The 20,869-nt window shown below is 39.2% G+C and overlaps 1 protein-coding gene across 3 annotated transcripts in view; it reads right to left on the reverse strand.

Moving 5' to 3' along the window:
- The window catches only part of LOC132275933 (uncharacterized), a 45,261-nt gene that overhangs the window by 19,820 nt on the left and 4,572 nt on the right, over positions 1–20,869 (reverse strand). The window contains exons 4-5 of one of the 3 annotated variants that reach the window (XM_059777142.1): positions 18,848–18,899; positions 7,780–7,999 (exon numbers count right to left, since the gene is read on the reverse strand). The exons of 1 other annotated variant lie outside the window; for it this stretch is intronic. In XM_059777142.1, the coding sequence (XP_059633125.1) occupies positions 7,880–7,999; positions 18,848–18,899 (172 nt within the window). In that variant the 3' untranslated portion in view covers positions 7,780–7,879. Of the gene's footprint in view, positions 1–7,779; positions 8,000–18,847; positions 18,900–20,869 lie in introns of those variants that run through there. One more of the 3 variants, XM_059777143.1, reaches the window with a different exon arrangement.

The raw sequence follows: 20,869 nt of genomic DNA on the forward strand, positions 1-20,869 counted from the left end.
CAACTATGCCATGATGGATCGAGCCTTTTGTCCTTATTTCCAAGGAAATTTTCCTTTTCGATCGATCCAACCTCTCCTTCGATCGATCGAACATTTTTGATCTTATCCTCACCTACCACTTTTGTCCTTTTCCCAAAAATATCTCAGCTTTGTCATTATTCAAAAAGGCGCCGCCATACTTCGATCGATCCAAGCACCCTTGTGATCGATCGAACTGCCTCAAGTGCGTGAAAAACATAATTCCAGCCAAAAGGTGTGCTCGTGGTGCAATCATTTAGAGGCCCTAGTGCACGAGGTCTAACCATTGGGTGTGACATTTGAGCTACCTATATAAGGATTTTGGCTATTGTGAGTAGATAAACAATATAGAGGTGAGAGGAAGCTAGAGATTAGAGGGAGAGAAATACACCATTTGGAGAAAGCTCTTCCACTCATATAGGGTTTCTACCAAGAAGAAGAGGATCATTTCTACCATGAAGATAGCCCTTGAGGGTTGGATGACAACATCAATGAGTGGCTAAACCATTCTCTTGGGGCTAGAGATAGCCCTAAGCATACCTCTTAGACTTTAATGTTTTGTAATTAAAGGGGATTTGTGTTATAATTATTGTCTTGACATCTTATATATACAAATCTTGTTTTTACAATGATTTGTATAGTTTAATACTTCCAATTGATCATTTAATTCTATCCATATGTCTATGTATGCTAGGATGAATATTCATGTGTTTATTTCTAGATTTTGTGACATTGATGCATGTCTATGTGTGTTGATTTTATGAATCTAGTGATGGTCAAGGCATGGTGCTGAAATAGATTACTCTTGTGGTTTGTTTGATGGTACATACTTATTTCTTGATGGATTGTGCCTCCTCCTTAGTTTAATTAGTTTAATTTTCATGTCACTAGCTTAGTTGTAGTGTAATTGCCTTACTTTTTTACATAGGAGGACAATTCATGCTTGTTGTTTGATGTTCCATGCTTATGAATGCAAGTAGTATATTTCTCTAATTTAATGAGTGTGCATTAATTGTGGACTTATAGAAGGATTAATGGCTTAATTTGATATATTGTGTTATTCACTAGATTAGCTAGACAATGTATGCTTACTTAGCCATCCATGATTGATATTCAATTAATGGCACATACTTCCATTTACAATACATAATCCCCCTAATCCATCAAACATTGAATGTCTAGGAAGGCAATACTTAGTGGTGAACTCAAGTCCCAAGACCCCTCTCTTATCTTCTCTACACCTCATTTTACTCTAGTTGCTTTACATTGCATTTGTCTAGTTTACATTGTAGTCTAATTCAACCACCAAATCATCTTTTGATCATTCGACCTACTAATCCAACGTTGATTTCCAAGCAAAAATACACTCCATTTCCCATGGGACAATCCCTACTTACTTTAGCTACATTAATAGTTAGTAGTGGTAGTGGCATTCTATAAATTTAAACTTGGCCATACTACGCACTTTTCTTGTAACTAGGTATTGACCACACCACTCCACTTGCTCACTAACACCTTGAGTTCTCCCTGAATCAACTACCTCCTGTGGAGTAAGAATCGCAAACTCATAAAAGGTCACATCCTTGCTAACAAGTATCTTATTTCCCGAAGCCTCTGGGCACCATAATCTGTGTCCCTTGACCCCGAGCTGATAACCAAGAAATATACACTTCTTGTCAAAATTGAAGCGAGAAATAGAAAATGAAGCACACAAAGATACACGCACAAAGCCCAAAGGGCTACATCATCTTTATTATATTCTCTCTTAAGATTGTTTACAATGAGCACCTCTATTTGTAGGTGAAAGAACAAAGCGATAAATATGGAAAATACATTAATGGAGGATTCATAAAATCAATCCCATAAATCACTCCAATCGTATTTTATCATATACTAAAATACTCCCACAATATTCTCAAAGCAATACTCTGTGGAGTAATTTAAGGTTCCTATAATAATATCCTCTAACACTTCTTAACCCTCAGTTTAAGCTTCCCCTCATTCACATGAACATACGCAAGACACCCAAATATTCTCAAACTAGCAGGAGAACCAGAACTTACCACCTCAAGAGTCTTCCAGTTGATGGTAGTCAATAGAGACCGGTTCACCAAGTAACTAGTTGTAGAAACAGCTTCAGCCAAGAACACTTTGTCTATTATGCATTGGACAACATACACCGTACCCTCTCCAATAGCGTTATGTTCATCCGTTCTGTAGCTTATGTTGCAGAGTCTTCCTCACTGTGTGGTGTCTCACAATCCCGCGAGTCTTGCAGAACTCATTAAATTTTCCATCACAAAATTCCAAGCCATTGTCTGTCCTCAAGCGCTTTACCGGTTTTCCAGTCTGCTTCTCAGTCCAGATCTTCCACTGCTTGAACATGACAAAAGCCTCATTCTTGTGCTTCAAAATGTAAACCCAAACTATCCGAGAAAAATCATCAATCAGCGTCATTATATATCTACCACCACCATGTAACCCAAGAGGGACCCTAAAGATCAGAATGAATATAATCCACCGTACCCTTGGTCCTGTGAATTCATGTACTGAACTTCATTTTGCACTACTTCCCAAAGACACAATGCTCACAAAAATCTAGCTTTCCATTTTTCTGACCACCACGCAGACCCTGCTTACTCAGAACATCCATTCCCCTCACTCATGTGCCCAAGTCGCATATGGTACTCTCTGGTAGTATTTGAATCCGGATCCAAGGACGATACAACAACTTAACCCGTAACTGTGTTACCCTGCAGAGCATATAAACCATGCTACTTCAGTCCCTTCATCACCACAAGAGCACCATTTAAAACCCGAAGGACTCCACCTCCAGCCTTGTAAGTGCACCCAATAAAATCTAGTGTACGCAAGGAAATCAAATTCTTTCTCAGTTCTGGTACATGCCAGACATCAATCAATGTCCTCATTATGCCATCATACATCTTGATTCGAACTGTACCGATACCTACAACCTTCCATGTCGCATCATTCCCCATCAAAACTTTCTCTCCATCAATAGACCGATAAGAAGTAAAATAGTCCCTGTTTGGACAAGCGTGGAACGAGCAACATGAATCAAGAATTCACTCATCGCAACAGCCATTGACAAAAATCGTGAACCACCATCTTAATCATTACCCTCTACAACAGCCAGACTATCAGCTTTAGAGGATTTTTCCTTTCCCTTCTTACGCTCCGTACAATCTTTCCTGAAGTGTCCTTCCTTGTGACAGATGTAGTATCAACACCTTCGTTTTGTTCTTAGACTTTGAACGACCTCTGCTGCCACACCCTCCCTTCTGATTTGTTCTCCCTATAACAAAAAGACCCTATGTCAAACTTTCCGTATTACCCCCAAACGACTTTTTTTGCAACTCTTCCGTATTACCCTCAAACGACCTTTTCCGCAACTCTTTGGAATTCAGAGTTGCCTTCACGTCTTCCATGGACAAAGCAGTTCTGTCATACATCTTTGTACGAGGGTGGTAGAGAACACAACAGAATAATAGCCTAATCTTCATACTCTATCTTGACATCAATATTATTTAAGTCCACGATGATAATGTTTACCTCGTTAAGATGGCCTTTCAGAGTTGAACCTTTACGCATCAGAAGAGTGAACAACTGCTACTTTAAATACAAGCGGTTCGCAAGAGATTTTATCATATACTGGGACTCCAACTTCTTCCACAACCCATCCGCCGTAGTCTCTCCAGTAACTTCTTGCAGAATCTCGTTACTTAAGCACAACATAATCATACTGATGTAGAACAATTCGCTCACGATTATCTTAGCATACAGGATCATTGCAAATCAGGGAGGCTGAAAAGGTAAGGAGAGTAGAAGGAAATAAATAAATAAGGAAAAGTCAAAAGAATCATCGCAAATCAGGGAGGCTGAAAGAGTAAGGAGAATAGAAGGAAATAAATAAATAAATAAGGAAAAGTTAAAAGGAGATTTGGTGTAGTTGCCAGCAATAGAAGATATTATTCTCCATTGCAAGATTTAAGGAGGATTTTACTCCATCAAATCTCAGATTTCCCTTTTAATATTATTTCATGCATGCTTTCTTTTTTTATTTTATTTTTGACTTGCCTATATAAAGGGAAGAGATGTAAGCCTACAAACATCATCATTATCAATATAATTTCAATTTCTCTCTTGTGAGTGTGTTCTTTGTGAGTTCAAGGGTTTAACCCTGTTCTTTATCGTTTCTGCTACGTTAGTTGGTATCAGAGCAAGGTTCTGAATCCAAGATTTGCCTTTGTTTTCGATGGCCGGTTCATGAAATGGAAGCAACGCCTCCAGCGACGGTGAACGTGATGGAGTAGCTCTTTTGAGGGCTGAATTTACCGAGTTCCAGACCAACGTTAATCGAACCTTGCCTGATATGCATAAAACTGTGCGTCAAGTATTGGCGAGATTGACAACGGTAGAACTTAACCGCGAGAACAACAGGCTGCCCAACGGCGGTGATCATAGACGTCCTGCTAGTAATTGCAACCCAAACCCACCGAATAGGCAACCAGCCTATGAGGAAAATGTCGGTTTGAGGGTAATACGGAAGAAATATGGCAGTTGGAGAATGTGCGTTGATAGTCGCACAATTAACAGAATCACTGTCAAGTATAGATTTGACATTCCACAGTTGGATGATATGCTGGATATGTTGGCGAGATCGAAAGTCTTCACCAAAGTAGACCTCAAGAGTGGATACCATCAGATCAAAATCCGCCCTGGGGATGAGTGGAAAACGGCGTTCAAAACAAAAGAAGGACTGTATGAGTGGTTAGTCATGCCATTCGGATTATCCAATGCACCAAGTACTTTCATGCGGTTGATGAATCAGGTACTCAAACCATTTATTGGTCGATTTGTAGTTGTTTCTTTCGACAATATTCTGGTTTATAGTCAAACAGAGGCAGAACACCTTTTGCACTTGAGAGAGGTATTAACAGCTTTGCAAAAGAATAAACTATTCATTAATCTGAAGAAGTGTAGCTTTGTGACCCCAAGCCTAGTATTCCTCGGCTATGTGGTTTGTAGTGATGGCATTCGGGTAGATGAGGAGAAGGTGAGGGCCATTCGGTAGTGGCCTACACCGAAGAATGTGGGAGAAGTACGCAGTTTCCATGGCTTAGCCACGTTCTACCGAAGGTTCATCAAGAACTTCAGTAGTATTATGGCTCCCATCACAGAATGCATGAAGAAAGGAAAATTCCAATGGGGAGGGGAAGCTGAGATAAGTTTTGCCTTAATTAAGGAAAAACTGTCAACAGCCCCAATCTTAGTCCTTCCAGATTTTGAGAAGCTATTTCAGGTAGATTGTGATGCCTCAATAGTGGGAATCGGAGCAGTTCTATCACAAGAAGGAAGGCCAGTAGAATTTTACAGTGAGAAGTTGAGTGAAGCACGTAAGAAGTGGACTACCTATGAGTTGGAATTCTATGCGGTGGTGCAAGCTTTGCATACATGGGAGCATTATCTTATCCAGCGAGAGTTCGTGCTGTTTACAGATCACAAAGCACTGAAATCCATTGACAATCAAAACAGTGTCAATCGGATGCACGCGCGATGGGCGGCTTATATCCAACGATTCACCTCCTCGCTAAAACACAAGTCAGGCCAACAAAACAAAGTTGCAGATGCACTAAGTCGGAGAGTAGCTTTCTTAGTAACTATGAGGGCTGAAATCACAGGGTTCGAATGCCTGAAGGAGTTATATGAGGCGGACGAAGATTTTGGCCAAGCCTGGGCAGCATATAAAATGAACCAATCCTTTAAAGGGTTGCACATGCAGGAAGGATTTCTCTTTAATGGCAATCAGTTGTGTATTCCACGGAGCTCTTTACGGGAGGATTAGGAGGACATTTGGGGCGTGATAAGATGCGAGAACCGGTAGAAGAACGGTATTATTGGCCACAACTCAAGCGTGACGTGGAGAACCATGTGCGGCGGTGCTCAATCTGCTAAACTAATAAACGCCAATCTCATAATACTGGTCTTTACACACCGCTGCCTATTCCAGATGCTCCATGGGAGGATTTATCCATGGATTTTGTTCTAGGGTTGCCGAGGACGCTGCAAGGAGCAGACTCTATTTTTGTGGTGGTCGATCGATTTTCCAAGATGTCCCATTTTATTGCATGCAAGAAGACGAATGATGCAGTCCAAATGGCTAATCTGTTCGTTAAGGAGGTGGTTCGTTTACATAGGGTGCCACAGTCCATTACCTCAGATCGTGACACCAAGTTTTTTATCTCACTTTTGGCGGACTTTATGGAAAAGATTCGATACCTCTCTTAATTTCAGTAGCACCAGTCACCCCCAGACTGATGGCCAAACAAAGGTGGTGAATAGGACCCTTGGAAATCTAACTCACTTTATTTCAAGAGAGAAACCAAAACAGTGGGATCTTGCTCTTGCCCAGGCAGAATTTGCTTACAATTGCATGGTTAACAGGTCCACTGGCAAATCCCAGTTTGCGGTTGTGTATTGTCGTCCTCCAAAAGTTGCTTTGGATTTAGTATCCTTACCGAAGTTGCCGAGGAAGAGTGTTGCTACAGAGAAAATGGCTGAGCACATTAAGACCATTCAAGAGAGTCTCAAGAAACATCTAAAGGAAACTTACGCCAAATACAAGGCCGCAGCTGACAAGAGACGAAGGAAAAGAGTATTTGAAGAAGGGGACCTGGTTATGGTGTTTCTAAGAAAAGAGAGGTTTCCAGTGGGAACATACAACAAGCTGCAGGCCAAGAAATATGGTCCGTACCAGATTCTAAAGAAAATCAACGACAATGCCTATGTGATTGATTTACCTGCTGACATGACCATTTCTTCTACCTTCAATGTGGCTGACATACATGAATATTATCCGCCAAATTCGGGTAACTCGGGGACGAGTTCTTTTTACGCAGGGGAGATTGATGTAGAACAGCTCGCTCACGATTATCTGAGCATACAGGATCATCGCAAATCAGGGAGGCTGAAAAGGTAAGGAGAGTAGAAGGAAATAAATAAATAAGGAAAAGTCAAAAGAATCATCGCAAATCAAGGAGGCTGAAAGGGTAAGGAGAATATGAGGAAATAAATAAGGAAAAGTCCAAAGGAGATTTGGTGTAGTTGCCAGTAATAGAAGATATTATTCTCCATTGCAAAATTTAAGGAGGATTTTACTCCATCAAATCTCAGATTTCCCTTTTAATATTATTTCACGCATACTTTCTTTTTTTATTTTATTTTTGACTTGCCTATATAAAGGGAAGAGATGTAAGCCTACAAATATCATCATTATCAATATAATTTCAATTTCTCTCTTGTAAGTGTGTTCTTTGTGAGTTCAAGGGTTTAATCCTGTTCTTTATCGTTTCCGCTATGTTACATACTGTGCTTTCTCCATAACCTCATATTTGTCCTTAATCTTTTCTGGCAGTGCATCCTTCCCCTTCAGCGCCTTGGATAACCTATGTTGAATCAACAGAACCTGCATTCTAACTCGCCACAGGTTGAAATCCTTTCTGCCATTAAACTTCTCAATTTCCAGAAATTTGGACACTATTTCTGTTTCAAACCGAAAGCTCTGATACCAATTTGTTACGACAAACACAACAAACCCAAGCTAAAACCAATAATCACGACAGAAAATAAACATAGCGCACACAAAGAACACAAAGATTTAGCATGGTTCGACAAAGTCTACATTCATGGTGGAGATCCGGCAAAAGTTTTCACTATGTGAATAATAAGAGATTACAAGTTTCAGTCCCTCTCTCTCTTTCTCTGCGATTTTCAATGCCTTAATTTATTCCCACTCCAAACCCTAAGCGCACTTGTATATCGGGCTACAAGATGGTACTAATTAGGGCCCATGACCCACAAGCGAAAAACGGTTAAAAAATTTTCCTTGGGGACAAGCCCCCAAACCCGACCCACCACAAAGCTCATCCAAAGGGTCGTCGGGTCGTAAACGGGTCACAACCTGTCACCAAATTCGGGCCACAACATCACAACCCTTAAATAAATAAAATCAGACTTAAATATATTGATAATCTATACGAACAAATAAACTAAATCTGATTCAATATATAGAAATAAACAGATAAACTTGCAGCCCCTATTTTGATTATAGCCACTTCCTAGTGATTGGTTTAATCTGGTTTAGTTGCTATTCAACATTCAAGCAAATATGTGTGATGATTTTATCATGATAAACATTCAAGCATACATCAAACACATAGCCTAAATAAGCAATCAATATGTGCAATAAAGTAAAAGAGATAGAGATTTGCACACCAAATATATGAGGAAAAACCTACCCCAACGATAGGTCAGAAAAACCTCGGACTTGGCACACCAAAGAAATTCACTATGAAGAAAGAGTGTACAACTAGTCCAATTCAACACGATGAACACTAGTTTATCTCCAGACTTAGCAAGACAACAAATCTTCAATGCTCGTTCACATACAATTGAATTACCCCATGCTCAATTTCAACCTAATTGCCCAATTCCCATCATGCACAGCTTCTTCACCTCGGAATCGTTCCGTCAACCAATCTTGTCCACCACTTCACTTTTGGTTAGTTATTGGTTTGTAGCACTTCGTGGCCGTGTGTTTAATGTTTCTGTTTTTTGCCATTTTTCATTTTTTGGGATTTTCTGTTTTTGCAAAGGCATTTTCGTCTTTTCTCGTTTTGCATGCCGGACACCGTGAGGTGTGCCGAGTGTGTCCGAGAGTTAGTTGAGACATTCCATTGAGTTCAGGACTCTTGGAAATGTACTGGTTGCCATTTCGGCATTTTTCCCTTTTTCGGGCCGAAAGGTCCCAGGTGGGACCCGCTACCGGAATTGTTGTGTACGGGGGTTGTGTCGTGAGTCTATTGCATGTTATGTATTATTTCATTGTGCATAATTATATTGTTGCAAGTTGAATTGTGTGGTTGTGGTTTAAAATACCTATATGCATATATATGCTTAAAGGTTTTAAAAGGTTAGATTTTTCTTAAGTGGTGGGACCCACCACTTAATTGATTTAGTGGCCAAGAGGCCATTTTGGCCTCACTTTTCTCTCTCCCCGTAAAAGCTCTCTCTTCCTCTCATTTCCTTGTTTTTCTTTTTCGTTTCCCATCAAAATTCAAACTTTGATTACTCTTTCAATTTTGAGAAATTGTTGGTGCCGTTTGTGACAAATTGGAGAGCTCGTTGTGATCTACGTGTTGGTAGGAGCCAAGCACCATTTTGGCCAACCCTTGATTTTCAAATTTTGGGATCATTTTGGGGGTTTTTGCATCTAAGTGAGATAGGGGTTCCTAATTCATTTTGGCCTCACTTTTCTCTCTCCCCGTAAAAGCTCTCTCTTCCTCTCATTTCCTTGTTTTTCTTTTTCGTTTCTCATCAAAATTCAAACTTTGATTACTCTCTCAATTTTAAGAAATTGTTGGTGCCGTTTGTGACAAATCGGAGAGCTCGTTGTGATCTACGTGTTGATAGGAGCCAAGCACCATTTTGGCCAACACTTGATTTTCAAATTTTGGAATCATTTTGGAGGTTTTTGCATCTAAGTGAGATAGGGGTTCCTAATTCATACATTCTTGCACTTTTGCGAATTTTTCTTGTATATATTGTATTCTAGCATGCCTATCTTGTATGAACTCTTGCAAAAAAATTGTTTAAATAATGTATATGAAATTGTAAGTATGTGTTAATTGATGTATTATGATAATGCATGCTTATATGAAATAAATTCATGTATTATATGCTTGCTATGCTTGAATTATTGTTGAATGAAAGCATATTATTTTGGATTTCATGTGAAGCATGCCAAGTAGATTAGACTTGATTTAAATGTGTGATTATAAGTATTGACATGGCATGAAATGGCATGATGCATTCATGCATAAGCATTGAGAAAGAAATGGGAAGCTGATTTTAAAAGAAATAAAAAGGGTTTTGGGAAAAGTTTTTGAAAAGGGTTGCGAAAAACCCGGCCGCCTAGGAGTTGCCTAGGGACCGCGGCGTTAGTGTGGCCTAGAGGGGACTAGGGAGATCGCCTTAGCGTGGTTGAGTTATCTGGGCCCCAAAGGATGCCACGGACTTGGGTTAATGATGTGGTATTGTAGTTGTTTTCTCCCCGGCATAGCATGATCCCGCTATCATTTTATCTATTCATTGTATGAATTCATGGGGTCTCAAGAGGTGTGTCATAGGCACCTCCTACTGAGCTTTTGCTCACCCCTTCATTAACATTTTTCAGGTCACACAAAGGAGGTGGCGGATAACAATCCACCACAAGCATGAGGAGAATAGAAGTGTGTGTTTTGCAACTATTTTGTAGTCTTGGGCCGTTTTATTGTAAAGCATCATTTTGTAATGTATTAAGTTTGGACAGCATAGCTATGTATTGTAATTATAAACCTTTGACTCAATTTTGATGCAAATTGGACTATTTGTAAAGATCTTGTATATTTCTTATTTGAATGAGAAGAGTGATGTTGTAATGTGATAGATTGTTGATGTTTTTATCCAAGGAATGTAGAAAGTTACTTTTCAGTTTGTTAGAGCAAGTTTTGAATCAACTTCATAGTCCCTACCAAAGCCTTTCTTCATTTTCTCTCTTGTTGCTGTCCAGTAACAGGTTTAGAGCTCGTAGGGCCATTTCGGCCGACCGAAATAGGTCTTCGGTCGGCTGAACATTCCAGTAGCTCCAGTTCCTGTTTGGGCAACAACCGACCGAAATGAAGCTGTCCTGTGCATTTTGTTCCTCCTCTTGTATGATCATTCCTTGAGCGTTGAAGTGTTGTTTAAAGCCTTTTTAAGCATATTAAGACTTGAGAACGATGTGTTGACTTTAGACATGATGGAGATAGACTTAGGTGACCTCGAGTTCGGGTAAGGACCTGGTTAACGGTTCGGACCTACGGTTCGGGTCGTTACAGTGTGTTGATGTTGAACTTTCAGCTCGTACTGCAGCAATATATATCAACACACGTTTAACATCATAATCACCATATCTAATGCAAAGTGTATGATACGTATGTATAATGTATAAAAAACAAATCACAAGATATATAGTCTTATATATTAAGTGTGGTGCCCTCAACTCACATAAAAAAATATCTCACACACACTCTTATGGATACACATAAGTAGAACTCTCACATAGAACACTCGTGGATAAACAAATAAATAAAAGAATACTTTTGGCGGTGTTAAGCACTCTGGGGCTGTTTGACTAAATGTCTGGCACCCGATCTGTATTTTCAGATCTTCTAAACATAGAGAACAGTATTTGCTCCCCACTCAAATAACTTGATCTCCAAGTAAACTTGTTTTCCAAGCCGTATATTAGATACCAATTAAAATAAATAAAATATAAGAAAAGACTATTCTAAAAGAATATTAAGTCTGTGCCTTTTTTGAAAAACATTTTAAACTTAACCCACTAAAATATTACCAAAAATAAAATTCAAGCAAATTTAAATAGGAAATTAAGTTTAATACACATGTTTCCGTCGATCTTACTTGAATAGTCTTCTATTGATCAAGGCTTCATTAAGTTCGATCGATGTCCTCAGCAAGTCTGTCGATCGAAGTTTGCATAGCAACTATCTGTTTTCGACTTCTTTGACTTAAGATTGACTTAAATTAATTAAACACAAGTTTTAATCATCATAACACGTGCTAGAAGGCTCTAGAAGAAGTTTTACTTGATGCATACTCATACATGGTGTCTAAGGCATCTTAGAACTTTAATAAAAATACCTCGCATGCAATTTTCAGAAAACTTATTTTTTATGCTCAAGATATGCTAAAAATCAATATGAGAAAATATTAGCACTTTTACCAAAACTGATCCTAAGCAATATTTGCTTTCTATATATTTTTAGGAAATATATATATATATAACATATATGTTTTGTAGAAAGCTCTCTAGAAACTTAATCTAATAATACTATATATATTTTTATCATGAAAATCAATTTTTTTTCCTAAAATATATATATAAATTAAATAAATAAAATACCATAGGATTTACTATACACCTAAAATCCTAAAAGCATTTGATCATGTATAACATGTATGCATACACCTAAATGGTGATAGATGAAATTTAAGTGTGATTCTTACCTTTGAAGCCCATACTTGAGAAGATTACATCTTAGCCCTTTGAAGCTGTTCTTCATACTAATCTGCCCTTTGTAGAAGAACTTGGACTATTTTCCCCTTTGATGAAGTTCTTGGACTATTTTGCCCTTTGTAGTAGAACTCTGGACTGTTTTGCCCTTTAAAGTAGTTGTTTGACTAATTTGCCTTTTGAAGATTTTTTGACCTTTTTGCCCTTTTGATGTAGTCATCTTCAAGCAATCTTTTCTTCATACTCAAATCATCTACCTATTTTATTTCTATCTCACTCACTAAAACATATAATCATTAAATTACATAGAATAAGTTTTGTACAACAAAAGATGCCAATTACAATATTAGAATTACAAAATTCTTAACATTAAGACTTGGGTAAACTTGGATACTTTAGGTATTGAAGTTGTTCAATCTAAGCAAGGCATAAGTTTGTCTCAAATGAAGTATGTGCTAAACTTATTGGAAGGAAACAAGTTTGTTAGGTGGTCGTCCAGTTGGGACCCAAACACAAAACTCTTAGCTGATGAGGGAGATTTATTTGATGACCCTAGTAGATACCGTCGCCTGGTTGGGAAACTAATTTATCTCACCGTTACTCGACCTAATATCTCGTATGCAATTAGCGTAGTGAGTCAATTCATGGGTGCGCCTAGAGTGCCTCATTGGAATGTTGTCATTTGGATTATTCAATATCTTAAGCAAGCTCCGGGTTGTTGTATAAACAAAATGGACACCTTAAGATGGAAGGTTTTACAGATGCTGATTGGGCTGGTTCTCCCTTAGATGGAAGATCCACTACAAGATACTGCACCTTCTTAGGTGGTAATTTGGTAACATGGAGGAGTAAGAGGCACAGAGTGGTAGCTCATTCCAGTGCTGAAGCTGAGTACAAGGCGATGGCCCACACCTCTAGGGAGTTAACATGGCTACAACATTTTCTGAACTTGGCTTGACAGTGAAGACCCTCTTCTGTTATTTTGTGATAACCAAGCAGCTGTCCACATTACATCAGAGAACCAACCATATTGAAGTTGACTATCACTTTATCCGAGATATAATATTGAGCGGAGACATCTCTACGCCATTTGTTAAATCTAAAGATCAACTTGCTGATATGTTTACTAAAGCTCTACATTATAAGCATTTGAAGTTTATTTGTTCCAAGCTGAGATTACATTTCTTAGAATGTTATATATATATATATATATATATATATATATATAAGTGTTGGGCCATTATGTAATTACAGATGGTTGATAGGGGCCCTTGTGTAGTTAAGTAAGACTTGTACTCTTTATATAAGCCTTGTACACTTTATTAGGTTTTCAAAGCATAATGAATATAGACAAGTCTGAAACTTCTCTCTCCCTCTCATATATATAACTGTGAACATGGTATCAAAGCGTACGATCATGGGTGTGAGAATCTGTAATTGGGTTCTTCTTGTCTAAGATTCGAATTGCAGTTGTGGTGTTGGTGATCTCTACCATCGGTTCATCGGTTCCTTGTTTGTCGTCATCAGCAGTGGCTTGTTCATCGTCATCAGATCTGCGGCGTCGTCAGATCTGGGAGTTGCTCGTCGTCGTCTCTACCGTGTTCGTCGTCGCAGGCAGCTTCTCTTTGGTTACCAGCAAGCTCATCGACCTCTGCAATCTTGATTCGCAGAGGTGAGGTTCATCTCTGTCGGCCGGAAGTTGCAACGATCTTGGTTCGGCCGTTACTTGTGATTGGGTCGCCGTCGTTGCCGCCGCGTTATTCCCCGGCGTCCGTGAAGGTGTGAAGAAGACCTCTGTTTGGCTACATGGTTATGGTTACTTCAACCCTGGTATGCTAAACCTGGATAGCCCAGGTCAGTCCAACCCGTTTGACCCTGTTCCAGATCCGACCCGTTTTCCAGGTTCGGCTAGAATACAAAATCTATTTTTTTTCTCTCCCGCGTTTTTCTTCTCTGTTTTGCTGGATTCAACATGGCATCTAGTTCAGATTTACTGTCACCCACGAACAGTCTTCATTCTCCCATGACTTCAGTTAAACTGAATGGGAAGAATTACATATTGTGGGCTAAATCTGTTGCCATTTTCCTCAAAGGCAAAGGTCTTGGTTCTCATTTGACTAAAGAGGAACCCAAGGCAGCCGATGCCTCCTTTGATGCATGGGAAAAGGAAGATGCTCAGATCATCTCTATGATGATAAACAGTATTGGATACTGTCAAGGAGGTATGGGACAGATTGCAGCAATTGTATTCTGGGACAAGTAATATCACTCGTGTTTATGAGCTCTGTAAGTAGTACTTCAATCTTGAACAAGGTACTCAAAGTATAGAAGAGTATTATTCTAAAGTTATGGGAGTCTGTGAAGAGCTGAATATGTATCAGCCCATTACAGGTGATGTTCGCAGTATACAACAACAGCGTGCGTATGGGAGTCTGTGAAGAGCTGAATATGTATCAGCCCATTACAGGTGATGTTCGCAGTATACAACAACAGCGTGCAGACTTTAATGTTGTTCGTTTTCTTACTGGTTTATCATCAGCATATGAGCCTTTTCGTGCACAGATTATGAACAGTCCAACACTTCCATCTCTTGCTGAGGTATTTTCTAGACTTCAGCGTGCTACCCTTGCAAGTGATACCTCAAATTTGAATACTGGACAGAGTGGTGAGCGTTCAGCATTAGTGGTCTCAAAGGGTGAACATAATACTTACCGTGGAGGTCGTGGGGGACGCTCCACCCGTGGTGGTCGTGATTCACGTGGAGGACGTGGCCGTGGCAGGGAATTCAGAAAGTGTACCCATTGTGGTCTTTCTAATCATACTGTGAACTTTTGTTGGGATCTTCATGGGAAACCATCTAATTATGCCAATCAAGTTTCCTCTTCTCCGAATGATGTTGCTTCTGGATCACACAACGTAGTTGAATCAGATACAGTTCCTGTTCCACGGGATGAGTGTACCCAGTTTTTGTCTTATAAGCAAGCATCGAATTCATCTTCCACGGCTACTTTTGCCCAATCAGGTACTGCACACACATGTCTATTGTCTTCCACTCGCAATCCTTGGATCATAGACACTGGAGCATCTGATCATATGACCGGATGTTCTTCTCTTCTATCTAATTTTCATTCTGTACATCCTTCTCAAAGTGTTACTCTTGCTAATGGTTCATCCACTCAGGTTTCAGGTTTGGGGACAACTCCACTTAGTGATTCATTGTCTCTATCGTCTGTTTTACATGTTCCACAGTTTCCCTTTAATTTAATGTCTATCAGTAAGCTTACTAAATCTCTCCAGTGCTCTGTTACATTTGATCCTACTTCTTGTGTGTTTCAGGATCTCAAGACGAAGAAGATGATTGGTACGGGGCATGAAGCTGGTGGCTTATATTATTTTGATTTCGAATCTTCTCCTGTGGCTCTTCAGTCTTCTCTATCTCCATTCCAGTGGCACTGTCGCCTTGGTCACCCGTCACTTCAAGTTTTGAAGCGTCAAGTTCCTAGTCTTAGTCATTTGAAATTCTTGTCATGTGAAGTTTGTCAACTTAGTAAGCACCATCGTGTGTCTTTCAAGTCTAGGGTTAATAATCGTGTTTCTAGTCCTTTTCATTTGGTTCATTCAGATGTATGGGGTCCAATAAAACATTCTTCAATCAATAAATTTCATTATTTTGTGACATTTGTGGATGATTATTCTCGCCTGACTTGGTTGTTTTTAATAAAAGATCGTTCTGAGTTATTTTTAATTTTTCAAAAATTTCACAAAGAAATCAAAACTCAGTTTGGATGTCCAATTCGTATTCTACGTTCTGATAATGCTAAGGAATATTCTTCAACTCCATTTGATACATATGTAAGTGATAAAGGAATTATTCATCAAAATTCATGTGTTTATACTCTACAACAAAATGGCGTTGCAGAACGTAAGAATCGACATCTCTTAGAAGTAACTCGTGCTCTTTTGTTTCATATGCGCATGCCTAAACGGTTTTGGGGTGATGCTGTTCTTACTGCCTGTCATCTTATTAACCGTATGCCGTCATCTGTATTAGATGGCAAATCTCCACATTCTATTTTATTTCCTGATTCTCCCTTGTTTTCTCTTCCTCCTAGGGTTTTTGGATGTGTATGTTATGTCCACAATCTTGGTCTTGGTTTTGATAAATTAAACCCACGTGTCACAAAGTGTGTATTTCTTGGCTACTCTCGCTCTCATAAAGGTTATCGCTGCTATAGTCCTGTTTCTCAACGGTACTTTATTAGCGCAGATGTAACGTTTTCTGAGTCCATCCCATATTTTTCAGATACTGATTCACTTCTTGATATCACTCTTGAGTCGCCTCCTTCTGCCGTTCCTCTTCCCTCACTCTCTCTTCAACCTCGATCTCTTGTTCCTTTATCTGCCCCGTTACAGGTGTACACTCGAAGACCAAAGCCATCGGTTATCGTGCCTCCTCCATCGTCTTCAGAGTCCTTGGATCCGGCGCCTTCCACTGTGTCTGACTCCTTGCCTACTGCACTTCGTAAAGCTCCTCGCTCATGTGTTACTAACCATCCCATTGCTCATTATGTCTCTTATAATTCCTTATCGCCATCATTCTCCTGTTTTTCCTCTCAGTTGTCTACTACATTCGTTCCTAAGACTGTGCAAGATGCGTTATCTGATTTGGGCTGGAGGAAAGCAATGCAAAATGAAATGGATGCTTTGCATAAGAATGGCACATGGGATCTTGTTCCATTACCTCCGGATGTCAAACCTGTTGGTTGTCGCTGGGTATATACTATGAAGTATCTTCCAGATGGGTCTGTTGAGCGTTTAAAAGCACGTCTTGTTGCCAAAGGTTATACCCAAACTTATGGTATTGACTATGACGAGACACTTTCTCCCGTTGCTAAGATTTCTTCTATTCGTGTTTTGATTTCTCTTGCTGCTAATAGACATTGGCCTCTGTTTCAGTTAGACGTTAAAAATGCCTTTTTGCATGGTGACTTAGCAGAAGAGGTTTATATGGAGCAACCACCTAGGTTTGTTGCTCAGGGGGAGTATCTTCACACTGTTTGTCGCCTTAAAAAGGCTCTGTATGGATTGAAACAATCTCCACGGGCTTGGTTTGGAAAATTCTCTGAGGTGGCGTTAAAATTTGGTCTTAAGAGATGTCAGACCGACTATTCGGTGTTTCACCAGCGCACTAAAGCTGGCTTCATATTTCTTGTGGTGTATGTAGATGATATTGTGATCACAGGTGATGATTCTTAAGGCATTGCTAAGTTGAAGTTGTTTCTGCAATATCAATTCCACACTAAAGACTTGGGTAAACTTAGGTATTTCTTGGGCATTGAAGTTGCTAGATCCAAGAAGGATATAAGTTTATCCCAACGCAAATATGTGTTGGATTTATTAGAAAAAATAGGTATGTTGGGTGGTCGTCCGGTTAATACTCCTATGGATTCAAATACAAAACTTGTATCTGATGAGCGTGATCTATTTAATGACCCGAGCAGGTTTCGTCGCCTTGTTGGGAAATTAAATTATCTCACTATCACTCGACCTGATATTTCATATGCAATTAGTGTTGTAAGTTAGTTCATGGAAGTTCCTAGAATGCCACATTGGATTGTTGTTCTTCGGATTATACGATATCTCAAGAAAGCTCCAGGTTTAAGGTTACTATATAAATCAAATGGTCATCTCAGGGTGAAAGGTTTTACAGATGCTGACTGGGCTGGTTCTCCTTCAGATAGGAGATTTACTACAGGATACTGCACATTTGTAGGAGGAAATCTTGTTACATGGCAAAGTAAAAAACAAACGGTGGTAGCTCGATCTAGTGCTGAAACTGAATATAGGGCAATGGCCCATACCACTAGTGAGTTGACATGGATACAACATTTTCTAAAAGAACTTGGGTTAATAGTTGAGGCTCCTACTCCATTGTTTTGTGATAATCAAGCAGCAGTTCACATTGTATCAAATCCTGTGTTTCATGAGAGGACCAAAGATATTGAAGTTGATTGTCACTTCATTCGAGAAAAAAATATTAAGTGGGAGCATCTCTACTCCATTTGTGAAGTCTGAAGATCAATTAGCTGATATGTTTACCAAAGCATTGGGTCATAACCGGTTAAGAACTGTCTGTTCCAAGCTGGGATTATTTGATATATATTCTCCAGCTTGAGGGGGAGTGTTAGAATGTTATATATATATATCTATATAAGTGTTGGGCCATTATGTAATTACAGAAAGTTGATAGGGGCCCTTGTGTAGTTAAGTAAGACTTGTACTCTTTATATAAGCCTTGTACACTTTATTAGGTTTTTAAAGCATAATGAATATAGACAAGTCTGAAACTTCTCTCTCCCTCTCATATATATAACTGTGAACAACATTATATATACTCACCGGTGTGAGGGGTATTGTTAGAATGTATATAGGCATATTTTGTATTTCTTATAAGGGCATGTTGGTCATTTTTCTTGTACTATAAGTTGTTCTATAAAATAAGTGAGAGAGGGCCACGGGTCGCCTGTGTCTCTCCAAAATATTTTTCAGATCCCATACACTGTTTTCTTCTCTGTAATTCCTATATTCAATAGATTAAACCAATAATGGTGGTGCTTAATAGAATAATTTGTCATATGTATGCACATATATACGTATGCATAAATAATCATGAACAAGAGCAAAGACACATACCAAAGCTGCCTCGCCAGGCTTGATAGCAGGTTCCACAGAGTCTCGCCCATAACTGTTTTTAAAAGTATAAGATAATTCCCTTTCAATAATAATCAACCAATTCAGAAGATTTTTAAGAGCGTTGTGTTGGTAGAAATTCAGAGACAATTAACACTTGCTCATTCACTAATTTACGCAGCCTATCCTTGTATACTTAAAGAAGAAAAAATGCAATAAAATAAAATCAGCAACAAATTAGGTTGAATTGGGTAAAACGAATTAAATAAGAAAAATAAAATAATCAGTATGATTTGCGCACACTAAACTAAAATTAGTTTCCCATATACAAGCGGCTCAATATTCTTTCTGCTATAGATAACATTTGAGAGAATGGATGATGAGGAAGTTCTTGTCGCCCCTACATAGAATCAGTCACAGAATTCATAAGAAAATTGTCTTATTGTGAGATACCTATGGAAAATATGAAGTAAACTTTATAGTATAGTACAGACCATTAAGAGACTTTCAATTAATTCATGGAAGAATGACATTTAATAACCCAAGATCAGCAGCTAGGTAGCATAGACACGGACTCGGGACACAGACACGGACACGATATCGATACATTGACACACTAAATTCTTAAAAAGTAGGACTTGGGTATGGCGTGAACGCTGCTATATACAAAAAATGAATTATTATTTATATACATCTATGGAATAAGAGTATTATAGAAACTTTAACTCATTTCTAATTTCTATACTAAGAGTAAGAGTGTATTAGAAAGCGTTCAAGAGGGTAACGCATCCCGAAAGTTGTAAAAAGGCCGAAGCCAGAGAAAAGGTCCTAAGGACCCAACGAACCCAAAAAATCAACAAACTCCTCAATAGACATACAATTTCTCCCCATATCCCAACTAAAAAGAGAGCTAATAATATGAAACTCAAAGCCCCCAAGGAAGATTCTTCCCATCAAAAGATCTTCTATTTCGCTCCTTCCATAAGCACCACAAAACACAAAGGGGAACCGCCCTCCAAAAATACAAGTGTGGGCCCAAACTGCAACCTCACCAAGCATCAATCAAATCCCTTGAAGGCCGAGGCATAACCCATTGGACACTGAACAATCCAAAAATCAGGCTCCAGCAGTCGTTGGCTTGTTTAGCATTGAGTGGGTTCTGCCCCGGACAACGAGAGGTTTGATCGACTCTTGGATAGGGTGCGGGGTGAGTTCTCACGCTCATCTTTTTTGGAGGGTAGCTCCTCTATGTGTTTGGCGGTGTATTTGGAAGGAGCGGAATAATATATCTTTTGATGGGGAGTAGCCTCCCATAGGAACATTGAAATTCCGTATTATTAGCTTCATTTTTTGTTGGGGTATGGGCAGATATTGTAAATCTATAGAGGATATTGTTGATTTCTTGGCCTCTTTGGGTCCTTAGGATCCCTCTTTTGGCTTTGGCTTTGGCTTTGGCTTCGACCTCTGTGTATTATTGGGATGCGTTCCCCTTTTGAACGCTTTCTATATTACTTTACTTATCAAAAAAAAAAAAAAAATTAACGTAAACCTTCCACCTTTCGAAAGATATTGTTTCTTCCATCCTGCCAACCTTCTCTCAAACCTCTCCACCACGGGATCCCAATTACCCACTCTCCTTGAGCCCAAGAGGAAGGCCCAGATGGGAAAAGAGCTAATGCAACAGACCAGCGTGTCGACAAGAGTAGCAATCTCGAGAACCTCCCTAACACTCTTTCCCACATTCACCTTCAAGCCGGAAACAACTTTAAAACATATCTGAATACATCTCAAGAATCTCATCTGGGACACATCAGCATCACAAAAAACAAAAGTGTAATCAGCAAACATCAAATGGGAAATGTCTAGATGACAATGAGCGTCTCTCCCCACCCGAAAGCCAACACAAAAAACCTAGATCCACCGCCCTCTTTATCATCCTACTAAGAGCTTCCATAACCATGAGAAAAATAAAAGGAGAAAGGGGATCGCCCTGACTCATACCCCTCGAACTACCAAAGAACCCAT

The sequence above is a fragment of the Cornus florida genome, unplaced genomic scaffold (assembly GCF_030987335.1).
Source record: "Cornus florida cultivar Cherokee Brave unplaced genomic scaffold, ASM3098733v1 CherokeeBrave_3.0.0_Hap2_Chr10, whole genome shotgun sequence".
Taxonomy (NCBI): Eukaryota; Viridiplantae; Streptophyta; class Magnoliopsida; order Cornales; family Cornaceae; genus Cornus; species Cornus florida.